Consider the following 15,000-nt stretch of genomic DNA (forward strand, 5'->3'; position numbering starts at 1 on the left):
GCGATAGCCACGTCTCCTTTACAACAGACTTTAAAGAAATTAATTGCCCTTGAAGAATTTTTAAATGCATTAAAATGATACTAAATACACCAGAATAATATGATTTAAACAGCGTTGTCACTTGGAATACCGCAATCGATTAATCGCCCTTTAAAAAACATGTTGAAATATCAATATTTGAACGTCATTCACGGATCCGCAATACTGCAGTGAGTAAGACTGTCATCCCACCCGAATATGTTGGGTTCGTATCTGTGCTCACGCAGACTTAGAGGCAGAGAGAAAGGCAGACAGAGAGGCAGAGAGATAGGCGGATTTAGAGGCAGAGAGAAAGGCAGAGGCAGATTTAAAGGCAGACTTAGAGGCAGAGAGAGAGGCAGATTTAGAGGCAGATTTAGAGGCAGACAGAGAGGCAGACAGAGAGGCAGGCAGAGAGAGAAAGAGGCAGAGAGAGAGGCAGACAGAGAGGCAGAGAGAAAGGCAGACAGAGAGGCAGACTTAGAGGCTGACAGAGGCAGAGAGAGAGGCAGACTTAGATGCAGAGAGAGGCAGAGAGAGAGACAGACTCATAGGCAGAGAAAGAGGCAGACAGAGAGAGAGAGGCAGAGAGAGAGGCACAGAGGCAGACAGAGAGAGGCAGACAGAGAGGCAGAGAAACCGACATAGAGAGTGAGAGACAGACATAGAGACAGACATACAGACAGAGGCAGACAGAGAGGCAGAGAGAGATGCAGACAGAGAGGCAGACTTAGAGGCACAGAGACAGAGAGGCAGACATACAGACAGAGATGGAAACAGAGAGGTACACTTAGAGGCAGAGAAAGAGAGGCAGACAGAGAGGCAGACAGAGAGGCAGACTCAGAGGCAGATATGTCGATTTCTAATGAATAATAACAATTATCATTATGATAGAAATGATGATAATCCAAATGATGATAATAATATCATTTATTTTCAGTCTAATATCATCATCTTAGATGAACAGACTATAAATAAATAAACGAACATCCGTCCAGGCCTGCCTGCCTGCATTGCTGTGTGTGTGTGTGTGTGTCACTGAGAGAGAGACCCACACACACACAATCACACACACACACACACACACAGCAGGATACTGACAAAAATACATCGCTGCAACGTCACTCAGCTCACCACCGCACTGGGTACTTTCCACTGCTGGCACGCTCGCAGGACAAGTGTCGCGTCTCTCTCTCTCTCTCTCTCCTCTCTCTCTGCTGTCTCCTGCCCTGCCTGCCTGCCTGCCTGCATCGAGTTGTACTACCTGTCCTTCCTGTATCTTCGTCTTTTTCTTCTTCTTCTTCAGTTTCTGTGACTTCTGTTCCGAGGCTGATTGCCGCCGGCGCGCGCGCGTGCTTCAACTGCTGCTTCATCTACCTGCTACTTTACTGTTGGGCTGACTTTCTGCTGTGTGTATATGTGTGTATCAGTGTTTGTAGTAGTGGGTGTTTTTTTGTTGTTGTCCCCCCCCCCCCCGCCACCCCTCTTTGTACGAGATTGCATTCTATATTATATATGCGTAGCTGGTTTGCTGGTCAGTGGGGGAAGTCAGTGTTTTTTTGTTGGTGGTGTTTTTTTTATTTTTTTTAATTTTTTAATTTTTTTATCTTCTTTCTTCTGCTACTTCGCAAGGACCATTTTTCCTGTTTGGGTTTTGAAAAAAAAAAAACAAAAAAAAAAAAACTTTCATTTCGAAGGTGTGATGAGTTATAAAGAAATGTGTTATTGAGTTTTTGGTTGGATTCTTTTTTTTTTTTTTTTTCCCAGTGCTCGAACTTTGTGCACCGTTGTGGGTGTGTGTGTGTGTGTGTGTGTGTGTGCCATGCTGTGTGTGTGTGTGTGTGTGTGTGTGTGTGTGGTGTGTGGTGTGTGTGTGTGTGTGTGTGCCATGCTGTGTGTGTGTGTGTGTGTGTGTGTGTGTGGTGTGTGTGTGTGTGTGTGTGTGCTATGCTGTGTGTGTGTGTGTGTGTGTGTGTGTGTGGTGTGTGTGTGTGTGTGTGTGTGTGTGTGCCATGCTGTGTGTGTGTGTGTGTGTGTGTGTGTGTGTGTGGTGTGGTGTGTGTGTGTGTGTGTGCCATGCTGTGTGTGTGTGTCAGTGTGTGTGTGTGTGTGTGCCATGCTGTGTGTGTGTGTGTGTGTGTGTGTGTGTGTGCCATGCTGTGTATGTGTGTGTGTGTGTGTGTGTGTGGTGTGTGTGTGTGTGTGGTGTGTGGTGTGGTGTGGTGTGTGTGTGTGTGTGTGCCATGCTGTGTATGTGTGTGTGTGTGTGTGTGTGTGTGTGAATTAATTTTTTTCTCTCAATAGTCATGAGAAGCTTGACTTCTCGCTTATGCTGTTTAGATTCGTAGCCGAACGGAAACAAAATTATTGGTCTCTGAATTATTTATTTTTTTTCTTTAAAATAATATATATATATATATATATTTTTTTTTTTTGGGGGGGGGGGGTTGGGGGGGGGGTTCTTTTTGTAAGGGATATTGTAAATTTACGAGGACTGGCGTTTTGTGACTGTAAAAGAAAGAAACAAATCGTAAACTTTTATTGGTCTCTTGTGCCATTTAACTCTCCCGATGGCACTTCATTCATCTTTTTTTTTTTTTCGTATATAGCGGTCAGTGCCTTGACCGTGAAGAGAAGAGAGAAAAAAAAGAAGTTTAAAACTACTGGCATGTTGGAGATTTATGGTTTTTGAAGGGATTCATAGATTTTGTTTTCCTCTTATCATATAATTGTTCTTTTTTTTTTTCTTTCTGATGTTGTTGTTGTTGCTGTTGTTTAAAGTTGTTGGTATGGTTGTTGTTACTGTAGTATCTACAGATGTTACTGTTGAAATGAAAAATGAAAAATAAAACAACAAAGACTCGAATCAAACTCATGTCTAACGTCCACCAGGTATCGGATTATATCGCGTTGTGTCATCATCAATTCTATTCGACGAGTGCAATAGCCGAGTGGTTAAAGCGCCGGACTTTCGATCTGACGATCCCGGGTTCGAGTCTCAGTCACGGCGCCTGGTGGCCGGGTCCGGTAAAGGGTGCAGATTTTTCCGATCTCCCAGGTCAACACATGTGCATATACGTTTGTTAAAGATCATGTAATCGATGTCAGCGTTTAGGTGGGTTACGGAAACAAGAACATACCCAGCATGCACCCCCCCCCTCCGAAATCGGAGTATGGCTGCCCACATGGCGGGGTAAAAACGGTCATATACTGACGTAAAAGCCCACTCGTGTACATACGAGTGAACGTGGGAGTTGCAGCCCACGAACGAAGAAGAAGAAGAAGAAGAAGAAGAATCACTCGTTTTCGGTGGTGTGTCAGTCTCACCGAAGCAAAAGTCCTTCACTGACGAACCAGCTCGTCAACTAGCAGTTGTCAAGGGGTTAAACCAAACCCAAACATAATCTCGAACCTTCCATAACCCCCCCCCCTCCCCTCCCCATTTCAAGTCGACGTCGTCGTCATCGGCAGTTAACTCTAATCCAACGAGCTCCACTCCAGCTTGAGTTCCGTCCCCTGGTTCAGATAAATTGCACCCCAAGTGACAAAAGCCAAGCGACACCAGCTTGCGAGCCAATTGTTGTTGCTAGTGCTGTACCATTCCGTTAAAAAAAAAAAAAAAATCTCCAATATTTTTTTTTTTTTTTTAAGGGGAGTAAAGGTCATTGATGCATTTGAAATTACTAAACTAAAAATCCAGTCATAAAAAAAAAAAAAAATCCCACGAATCAAAAATGTCCTCGATTTAAACGTATCGGATTGTAGTGGAATCCCGCTGCGTTGCTGTTTTCTTGTTGTAGTTGTTGCTCTCGCGTCTCTACTAAAAATTAAAATGTTTGATCAGTTGTGATAATTATACAGACTGCTGACATAACGCTTCGCTGTAGGACAGTATCCCGGCTGCCCATCACTCTGTCTCTCTCTCTGTCTCTCTCTCTCTCTCTCTCTCTCTCTCTCTCTCTCTATATATATATATATATATATATATATACACACACACCCATATACATATATAATATAATAGAAAAAAAGAAGAAAAAAGTCTGCATGAATATTTCATTGTTTCCTCCCATAGTGGGTATTTGCATACAATTGATTTGTCTAGGATAAAAAAAAAAAAAAAAAAAAGAAGAAAAGAAGAAGAAGAAGAAGAAGAAGAAGAAGAAACACACACACACACAACCAAAAAAAACCAAACAACAATAACAAACAAGAATAAACAATAAGATAGAATAGAATAAAATAAAATAAAAATAACACTCTTTTGTTGTGTTTTTGTGTTTGTGTTTTTTCAGTCTGACTTTTACTTCTTTTTTTTTTTATAGTGTTTTTATGTTCTTTTTATTTTCAGTTCCTCCTGATTTTCACGTGCGCGGCAAAGTGCACGCTGCGCACGTGACCTTGGTTTAGTTTCTTAGAATCCGAAAGATGATGATCACCCAGGTGGAGTGATGGCCTAGAGGTAACGCGTCCGCCTAGGAAGCGAGAGAATCTGAGCACGCTGGTTCGAATCACGGCTCAGCCGCCGATATTTTCTCCCCCTCCACTAGACCTTGAGTGGTGGTCTGGACGCTAGCCATTCGAATGAGACGATAAACCGAGGTCCCGTGTGCAGCATGCACTTAGCGCACGTAAAAGAACCCACGGCAACAAAAAGGGTTGTTTCTGGCAAAATTCTGTAGGAAAATCCACTTCGATAGGAAAAACAAATAAAACTGCACGCAGGAAAAAATACAAAAAAAAAAAAAAAAAAAAAAGGGTGGACCTGTAGTGTAGCGACGCGCTCTCCCTGGGGAGAGCAGCCTGAATTTCACACAGAGAAATCTGTTGTGATAAAAAGAAATACAAATACAAATACACCCAGACCACACACATTAGGGACGACTGCGGTGGAAGAGAGAGAGGAAGACAAAAAACAAAAACAAACAAAAAAAAAAAAAGTCCTGCCAGGAGCCAGTTGCATTGGGGCTGGAAGAAGGACCTCACATTGACATGTGACGAAATAGAACGGTAATGACGTCACCCGCATGGCAAAATGATGATTGACTGTTCGGGGTTTACACGCTTGCACGGTTTGCACGCTGGATGAGTTGAAAGTAATGTTTGTTTCCGTTGGAAAATGTTCCCCATCTCTTGTACAACGCAAGTAGTCTAAAGTGTCCCCAAGTTGAGGTTTAAAAAAAAAAAATTGTTTCCTTGTTCAATGTATTCTTGATTGATGGATTCATGTTATTTGTCTAAGGAATTTCTCCAGGCCAGTGAAATCGAGGCTTCTATTATTATTAAGCATGTGAGCATTGTGCTATTGCTTCTTATTGTGTGTGTGTGTGCGTGCACTGCGCGCGCGCGCGTGTGTTCAAAGGCAAGCGTGTGTGTTTGTGGGTGCGTGCACAAGGTGTGTGTGTGTGCGCGAACACAGTGTGTGTATGTATGTGTGCATGCGTGTGGGTTTGTGAGTGCATGCACACAGTGTGTGTGTGTATGTCACAACTTGTGACGACAGTTAGGGCGTGTGTCCCGTCTTCGTTTTTCTCCACCCTCTCCTTTCACTTTTCCTCCTCCTCCCATCCTTCAGTTCGGGTAGAAGTCTCGAACTGCGCACGAACCACGTGCATGCACGTTACTCAGCTCACCTGAGCGAGTATGAAATATTGTTGGGCAGCAACAATATTCGAGGCTTTTGCAGCCCGACTGCCGTAGTGTACGGGTCGTTCCTGTTGTTGGTGGGGAAGCTACCCCGACGTCTTGGCACCAGTTGAAGTGAGGGCCGCCTGTCCTCCATTGGAGCCACTTCTGTATTCCTTCGTCTGTCTTCGTCGTCGTGTCGTTGTGGTGGTCGTTGGTGTATGCTACCTGTGGCAGTTCTCGCTGTGTCCTGGGTACCCAGGGCCTTTCGTCTGGTGACCCAGATCTTCACCCCCTCCTGTCCCGTGACTGGTGTCCTGGGTCTTCACGGCCCCCTCCTGTCCTGTGACTGGTGTCCTGGGTCTTCACCCCCTCCTGTCCCGTAACTGGTGTCCTGGGTCTTCACCCCCTCCTGTCCCGTGACTGGTGTCCTGGGTCTTCATGACCCCCTCCTGTCCCGTGACTGGTGTCCTGGGTCTTCACCCCCTCCTGTCCCGTGACTGGTGTCCTGGGTCTTCATGACCCCCTCCTGTCCCGTGACTGGTGTCCTGGGTCTTCACCCCCTCCTGTCCCGTGACTGGTGTCCTGGGTCTTCACCCCCTCCTGTCCCGTGACTGGTGTCCTGGGTCTTCACCCCCTCCTGTCCCGTGACTGGTGTCCTGGGTATTCACCCCCTCCTGTCCCGTGACTGGTGTCCTGGGTCTTCACCCCCTCCCATCCCGTGACTGGTGTCCTGGGTCTTCACCCCCTCCTGTCCCGTGACTGGTGTCCTGGGTCTTCACCCCCTCCCATCCCGTGACTGGTGTCCTGGGTCTTCATGACCCCCTCCTGTCCCGTGACTGGTATCCTGGGTCTTCACCCCCTCCTGTCCCGTGACTGGTGTCCTGGGTCTTCACCCCCTCCTGTCCTGTGACTGGTGTCCTGGGTCTTCACCCCCTCCTGTCCTGTGACTGGTGTCCTGGGTCTTCACCCCCTCCTGTCCTGTGACTGGTGTCCTGGGTCTTCACCCCCTCCTGTCCTGTGACTGGTGTCCTGGGTCTTCACCCCCTCCTGCCCCGTGACTGGTGTCCTGGGTCTTCACCCCCTCCTGTCCTGTGACTGGTGTCCTGGGTATTCACCCCCTCCTGTCCTGTGACTGGTGTCCTGGGTCTTCACCCCCTCCTGTCCTGTGACTGGTGTCCTGGGTCTTCACCCCCTCCTGTCCTGTGACTGGTGTCCTGGGTCTTCACCCCCTCCTGTCCCGTGACTGGTGTCCTGGGTCTTCACCCCCTCCTGTCCCGTGACTGGTGTCCTGGGTTCCGGGCCTTTTGACTTGCAGCATATGTGTGTGTGTGTGTGTGTGTGTGTGTGTATTCGTGCATGCACCATTCTTACGTATTTCTCTCTCTCTCTCTCTCTGTGGAAGAGAAGACACTGGTAGAGACTTTCAGTTTGGGATAGGAGCAAGAGTTGAGGGGTGGAGGAGAGAGGTGGGGTGTGGGGGGTGGGGGCTGGGCTGAGTGACAATGCAAGAAACTCGTGCTTCACGTGTCCTCCCCACCCACCCTCCCCTTCCACCCTTCCACCCCGCCACCCCCAACCCCCCTGTGTGTGTGTGGACTGACCGTCGCAGATCGACAGTGGTGGTAGTGGTGGTGGTGGTCGCAGGCTGTCTGTCCTTATTCAGCAAAGCAGACATTGACCAGAACCACAGGGCAGGCGAATAAAGAAGTCACGTTTCTTCTCCTGTTCCTTGGTTGGACATTGCGGGGAAATTTCTATCGACGTTTCCCCTGTTCCTTGGACAGTGCGGGGGGATTTCTATCGCAGGCACAAGGGGTAGAGACGCTCTTGCACGGGTTTGTGTTTTTATTTTGTTTTATTTTATTTCATTTTTCTCGCAGTTTGGTCGAGTGTGCTAACTTTTTTTTTGTTTTTTTTTTCTCCCTTCAGTGACAAATACACAAAACTGGCAATGAGTGCCGAGTACTTGTGAGTGACAACTTTTACTTGCTGGCGAAGTCAAAAACATTTCTGAACACTTTTCTTCGACTTGTTCAAGTCTTGTTTGTGGATTGGTTGGTTGGGTTAACTAGCTTGCGGTAGCGATATACCGCGTCAGTTGAGTTTTGGTCAGAAAATAATTATGTGACGACGTGACTTTTTGGTGTGGTCTGAGAAGATTAACTCTTTTAAGGACGTGCGGTTCTTCTTCGGAGCTGAGTTGTGAGGTGGTGGTGGTGGTGGTGGTGGTGGTGCACTGAACCATGGCGCTTGTGCTGCACCTGAAATACCTGGAAAACCTGCGTGGGAAAGGGGACAGGCTCGCCAAAGTGTCTTTTAGAGGTAAGTGATGTTGTCCTGTGTTTGAACCTGTGAAGTAAGTGTGACGTGTTTATTTTTTATTTTACTATTTTATCTATCTATCTATCTACATAATATTACGTTTCTCTTGTTTTTTTTTTATTTTTTTTTTTTAGTTTGTTGCTGTTGTTCGTTCCTTCGGTCACTTCCAGTTTTTGCGTCCCAAATTTTGGGACCCCCCCCCCCTTTTTTTTTTTATACGAAGAATATATTCGAGCGTTTTCCCGTTGATTGGTATGTGAGAAATGACACCTTGCGTGTAATTCATACTTATTATTATAAATCAAGTGTTAGGTTCTAATACCGCTTCAGCAAAACTGCCGTTAAAATAGGTCCCAAAATTTATGATACGAAAAAATAACAACGCCAAAACAAAACACACACACACACACACACACACACACACACACACACACACACACACACACACACACACACACAAACAAACAATAACCGGTCCTTCTGTTGCTATTTTATCTATCCGTTTGTTAAGATAGCATTATTTCTTTCTTTCTCAATAGCTGACTGTTGTTCTGCGACACTTTCGCTCAGTTATTTTCTGACGTTATAGCCCCATCTTCACACACACACACGCACACACACACACACACACACACACACACACACACACACACACATATACATAAATATATATATATATATATATATATATATATATATATATATATAGGTAGAGTGGAGTTTAACGACCTATCGGCTTTACGCCCTGAAGGTCAAGTTGTTGGTGGCTGTGGTCTTTTCCATATATAATCATTGATATCGTCAGATTCTTTAATGAATCGTACCATTTTATTCTGTCACTGTGACCAACATCCTTCTGTTGCTGTCAACCCTATCCGCAGTCCCGGTGACCAGTTTCCTTTGTGCAGGATTCCACGCTATCACTGTTGCCCTCCAGCACCCCTCTTCCCCCCATCCCCCACCCGCCTTTTTCTTCTGTGGTGGGGGTTGGTAAGGTGGGGGTTAGGTGGAGGGGTATTGCTGTCAGAGTGGGTTTTTTGTTTGTTTGTTTGTTTGTTGTTATTACGTAATTCTTCTGTCGCGGATGTAGCCCGATCCTCTAGCTTTTGGTATACGATCTTCTGTTAGTTTTGGCCAGCTTCTGAAAGTCCTAATGGTACTGCTCCCCTTCTTCTTTGAACAGAACAGATCGTTGTTATTATTGCTCTTCTCCTTCATAGGTGTTCCTTCTTCTTCTTCTTCTTCTTCGTTCGTGGGCTGCAACTCCCACGTTCACTCGTATGCACACGAGTGGGCTTTTACGTGTATGACCGTTTTTACCCCGCCTTGTAGGCAGCCATACTCCGCTTTCGGGGGCGTGTATGCTGGGTATGTTCTTGTTTCCATAACCCACCGAACGCTGACATGGATTACAGGATCTTTAACGTGCGTATTTGATCTTCTGCTTGCATATACACACGAAGGGGGTTCAGGCACTAGCAGGTCTGCACATATGTTGACCTGGGAGATCGTAAAAATCTCCACCCTTTACCCACCAGGCGCCGTCACCGTGATTCGAACCCGGGACCCTCAGATTGAAAGTCCAACGCTTTAACCACTCGGCTATTGCGCCCGTCGGTGTTCCTTCATTTCTCTGTGCTAGTTAATGTGTCGTTTCTCTTTGAGGTGTTTCTCCATCCCTCTGTGTGGTTATTCCTCTGTTCCTCTTCGTGGCTAACGCCCCGTTTCTCTGTATGACTAACGTTGACTTCCTCTATAACTGTTGTTTCTTCTTCTTCTGCGTTCACTCGTATGCACACGAGTGGGCTTTTACGTGTATGACCGTTTTTACCCCGCCATGTAGGCAGCCATACTCCGTTTTCGGGGGTGTGCATGCTGGGTATGTTCTTGTTTCCATAACCCACCGAACGCTAACATGGATTACAGGATCTTTAACGTGCGTATTTGATCTTCTGCTTGCATATACACACGAAGGGGGTTCAGGCACTAGCAGGTCTGCACATATGTTGACCTGGGAGATCGTAAAAATCTCCACCCTTTACCCACCAGGCGCCGTCACCGTGATTCGAACCCGGGACCCTCAGATTGAAAGTCCAACGCTTTAACCACTCGGCTATTGCGCCCGTCGGTGTTCCTTCATTTCTCTGTGCTAGTTAATGTGTCGTTCCTCTTTGAGGTGTTTCTCCATCCCTCTGTGTGGTGATTCCTCTGTTCCTCTTCGTGGCTAACGCCCCGTTTCTCTGTATGACTAACGTTGACTTCCTCTATAACTGTTGCTTCTTCTTCTTCTTCTTCTTCTTCTTCTGCGTTCACTCGTATGCACACGAGTGGGCTTTTACGTGTATGACCGTTTTTACCCCGCCATGTAGGCAGCCATACTCCGTTTTCGGGGGTGTGCATGTTGACCTGGGAGATCGTAAAAATCTCCACCCTTTACCCACCAGGCGCCGTCACCGTGATTCGAACCCGGGATCCTCAGATTGACAGTCCAACGCTTTAACCACTCGGCTATTGCGCCCGTCTAACTGTTGCTCCGTTTCTCTATAGATTTAGCTCTGTTGTCGTTGCTGCATTCCTCTATAGCTTCAGCTCTATTCCCCCATATGGCTAACGTTCACTTCCTCTATTATAACTGTTGCTCCATTCCTCTATAATTTTGGTTAATGTCTCCCCTTCGACTATAGATGTCACTCCATTCCTCAGTAGCCGTTGCTCCATTACTAAACTAAAGCTGTTGCTGTATTCTGCTATTATGGCGGATGCCCCCCTTTCCACTATAGATGTCACTCCATTCCTCAGTAGCCGCGGTTCCATTACTCTAAAGCTGTTGCTCAATTCTTCTATTTGGCCACTGTCCCCGTCAGCTGTAGATTTCCTGTGTATTACAAATTACCCGTTCATATATATATATATATATATATATATATATATATATATATATATATATATATATATATATATATATATATATATATGACCTTTACTCAGTTATTTCTGTGGAGGTACGCCCCGTCTCTCCATGGCTATCGCTCCATGTCTCTGTAGCCTTTGCTCCATTCCTCCATACAGCTAATGCACTGTTCCTCCCTTTTAGCTGTTGCTCTCCTCCTCACTAGCTGCTGCTCAGTTGCTCTTTGTGCTCAGTTACTCCATGATATGCAGCTAACGCCCTGTGTTGTTCCTATCGTCTGTGGCTGTAACTCCATTCCTCCGTATAGCTAGCACCGCGTTCCAACATGGCTGGTTTCTTTGTTCCTAGTTTCTGTTGCTCCATTTCCTCTGTGTAGCGTATTGCCCTGTTCCTCAATAGCTTTTGCTTTTCCTTCTCAGCTGCTGCGCCATTCCTCTAAGTTGAAGGTCCGTTCCTCTCTACAGTGTGTGCTCCATTTCTCTTCAGCTGCTGCGCCATTCCTCTAAGTTGAAGGTCCGTTCCTCTCTACAGTGTGTGCTCCATTTCTCTTCAGCTGCTGCGCCATTCCTCTAAGTTGAAGGTCCGTTCCTGTCTACAGTGTGTGCTCCATTTCTCTTCAGCTGCTGCGCCATTCCTCTAGTTGAAGGTCCGTTCCTGTCTACAGTGTGTGCTCCATTTCTTTTTAGCTGCTGCGCCATTCCTCTAAGTTGAAGGTCCGTTCCTCTCTACAGTGTTTGCTCCATTTCTCTTCAGGTTGCTGCGCCATTCCTCTAAGTAATGGCCCGTTCCTCTCTACAGTGTTTGCGCCATTCCTCTAGTTGAAGGTCCGTTCCTCTCTACAGTGTTTGCTCCATTTCTTTTTAGCTGCTGCGCCATTCCTCTAAGTTGAAGGTCCGTTCCTCTCTACAGTGTGTGCTCCATTTCTCTTCAGGTTGCTGCGCCATTCCTCTAAGTTGCAAGTCCGTTCCTGTCTACAGTGTGTGCGCCATTTCTTTTTAGCTGCTGCGCCATTCCTCTAAGTTGAAAGTCCGTTCCTGTCTACAGTGTTTGCTTCATTTCTCTTCAGCTGCTGCGCCATTCCTCTAGTTGAAGGTCCGTTCCTCTCTACAGTGTTTGCTCCATTCCTCTATACAGCTAATGCGCCATTCCTCAATGGCTATTGCTCAATCCTCCCATAGCTGTTGCTGCACTCCTCAGTATAGCTAATGCCTCATTCCTCAATGGCTGTTTTTTTTTTCTATTCTTCTATAACTTTCTCCATTCCTAGATCTCTGTAGCTGTTGGTCGATTCCTTAGTAGCCGTTGCTCCATTCCTCTATAGCTGTTGCTCCATTCCTTTGTAGTTATTGATTCATTTCTCTATAGTTATTGTTCCATTCCTCTATAGCTATTGTTCCATTCCTCTATAGCTATTGGTTCATTCTATAGCTGTTGCTCCATTCCTCTGTAGCTATTGATTCATTCCTCTATAGCTATTGGTCAATTCCTCTATAGCTATCGGTTCATTCCTCTATAGCTATTGGTCAATTCCTCTATAGCTATTGATTCATTCCTCTATAGCTATTGATTCATTCCTCTATAGCTGTTGGTTCATTCCTCTATAGCTATTTGTTCATTCTATAGCTGTTGCTCCATTCCTCTGTAGCTATTGATTCATTCCTCTATAGCTATTGTTCCATTCCTCTATAGCTATTGGTTCATTCCTCTATAGCTATTGGTTCATTCTATAGCTGTTGCTCCATTCCTCTATAGCTGTTGCTCAATTCCTCTATAGCTATTGTTCCATTCCTCTATAGCTATTGATTCATTCCTCTATAGCTATTGCTCAATCCCTTTGTAGCTATGGGTTCATTCCTCTATAGCTATTGATTCATTCCTCTATAGCTATTTGCTCATTCCTCTATAGCTGTTGGTTCATTCCTCTATAGCTATTTGCTCATTCCTCTATAGCTATTGTTCCACTTCTCCACAGCTGTAGGTTTCATCCCTTCTATACAGTGCATGCCCCCCGTTCCCACAGGGCTAGTGCTCCATGATATGAAGTTCTCTGTCGCTGTAGCTGGATTCCTTTGTGGATGTGGGTCCCGTCCCTCTTTGGTGGCGTTTCCCTTCCGCTGTCGCTGCTGCTAGCTGCTGGCTCATTCCTCGGGACGAGTTAATGTATCATCCATTTATGGCTGTTTACCCGGATCTACTGCCACAAAATGCCCCCCCCCCACCCCTTTCAACCCCATACCCCACCCACCCCTTACCCTGTTACAGCCCTTTAGCCAGAATCTGATTTCGTAATGTCTCATCTTTTTTTTTCTCCGTGTGTGTGTGGTCGTGGTTCTGTTCGTAATTGCTCGCCACCGTTTATCGAGGGTCTGCCATAATTTCTCATGCCTTTTATCGGAGTTTTATGCAAATGTTCATCCCTTTATATTGCTGTTCCGTCCTGATATCTCAGCCATTTATTTGCCATGGCCCCCCCCCGCGTCTCGTGTTGCGTGTTATGTCGGGTATTTCGCCACAGCCAGTTGCCTTGCTCGGACGGAAGAGCCTGGTATGGTCGTAACCCGCTACTAACTGTGTGTAGTATGGAACTGACCAATGGCTGTAGTTCGGTCAACGTAGGCATTTAGTCACGTGTAACTTGTCAAAAAGTTAGAACCAAGCAATGCAACTGGCACCTGGTGTTGTAGTTATTATTTTCTTGGGTGTAAAGTTTTTGGGGTTTTTGTTTTTTTGTTTTTGTTTTTTGCCGCATGTGTCTGTTAATTGGTTTGCAACGGAAGGTGTAAAAGTAACGAACAAAAAATTAATGAAACGTGGTGTGTGTGTGTGTGTGTGTGTGTGTGTGTGTGTGTGTGTGTGTGTGTGTGTGTGTGTGTTTGTTTGTGCGCTCGCGTGTGTGTTGTATAGTTTCTCTGTCTCTGTCACTCTCTTTCTGTGAGCGTGTGTGTGGGGTGGTGGTGGTGGTGGTTGTGGGGGGTGTGTATGTGTAATGTGGTGTGGTGTAGTTTTCTTCTCTCTCTTTCTCGCTCTCTCTCCAACTCCCTCTGTGTGTGTGTGTGTGTGTGTGTGTGTGTGTGTGTGTGTGTGTGTGTGTGTGTGTGTGTGTGTTTGCAACGGAAGGTGTGAAAGTAATGAACAGAAACTAATGAAACTTGGTGTGCGCGCGCGCGCGCGCGCGCGTGTTTGTATGTGTGTGTGCGCGCGCTTCACGTTTACTGTTGATTACATCATAATGGAAGATAAGATGATGACAACAGTGAAAGCAAGCAGGTACTGCGTTCTGTGGTCTTTGATTGAACCCCCTGTAATACGTTGTATGTCGCTTGTATGGGTTTCTGTCTGTCTGTCTGTCTCTCTGTCTGTCTGTCTTTCTTTCTTTCTTTTTTTTCTTTCTTTCTTTCTTTCTTCTGTCTGTCTTTCTTCTTCTCTTTCTTTCTTTCCTTCCTTCTTTTCTTTCTTTTCTTTCTTTTCTTTCTCTCTCTCTTTCTTTCTTTCTTCTTCTCTTTCTTTCTGTCTGTCTTTCCTTTCTTCTTTTCTTTTCTTTTCTTTTCTTTTTCTTTTTCCCTTCTTTCTTCTGTCTTTCTTTCTTCTTTTCTTTCTTTCTTTCTTCTTTTCTTTGTCTGTCTGTCTTACTGTCTGTCTTTCTTCTTTTCTTTCTGTCTGTCTGTCTGTCTTCTTTTCTTTGTCTGTCTGTCTTACTGTGTGTCTGTCTGTCTGTCTTCCTTTCTTTGTCTGTCTGTCTTACTGTGTGTCTGTCTGTCTTTCTTCTTTTCTTTCTTTCTGTCTTTCTTTCGTACTTTCTCTTTCTTTCTTTCTTTCTTTCTGTCTGTCTGTCTTTTTTTCTTTCTATCTTTCTGTCTTTCTTCTTTTCTTTTTCTTTCTTTCGTTCGTTCTTTTTCTTTCTTTCTGTCTGTCTGTCTGTCTGTCTTTCTTACTTTCTTTCTTTCTCTCTGTCTTTCTACAGCGTTCTTCCCACACAAAACACACACACACACACTCACGATTACGCAGGCTGCATGCATGTGGGTAAGAAAGTGGGGGGGTAGGGGGGGGGGGTGTTCGTGGGGGTCGGGTAAGAGAAGGAGAAATAGATACTTGGCAGACAGGCAGAGAGACAGGAGATA

General features: G+C 45.6%; 1 protein-coding gene across 1 annotated transcript in view; it reads left to right on the plus strand.

Annotated features, from left to right (window-relative positions):
* Positions 1 to 7,889: 7,889 nt before the first annotated feature.
* The window catches only part of LOC143295115 (otoferlin-like), a 566,370-nt gene continuing 559,259 nt past the window's right edge, over positions 7,890 to 15,000 (plus strand). The window contains 1 exon segment of the mRNA XM_076606678.1: positions 7,890 to 7,968. Coding sequence (XP_076462793.1) covers positions 7,890 to 7,968 — 79 coding nt within the window.

Source organism: Babylonia areolata, chromosome 20 (assembly GCF_041734735.1).
Source record: "Babylonia areolata isolate BAREFJ2019XMU chromosome 20, ASM4173473v1, whole genome shotgun sequence".
Lineage (NCBI taxonomy): Eukaryota > Metazoa > Mollusca > Gastropoda > Neogastropoda > Buccinidae > Babylonia > Babylonia areolata.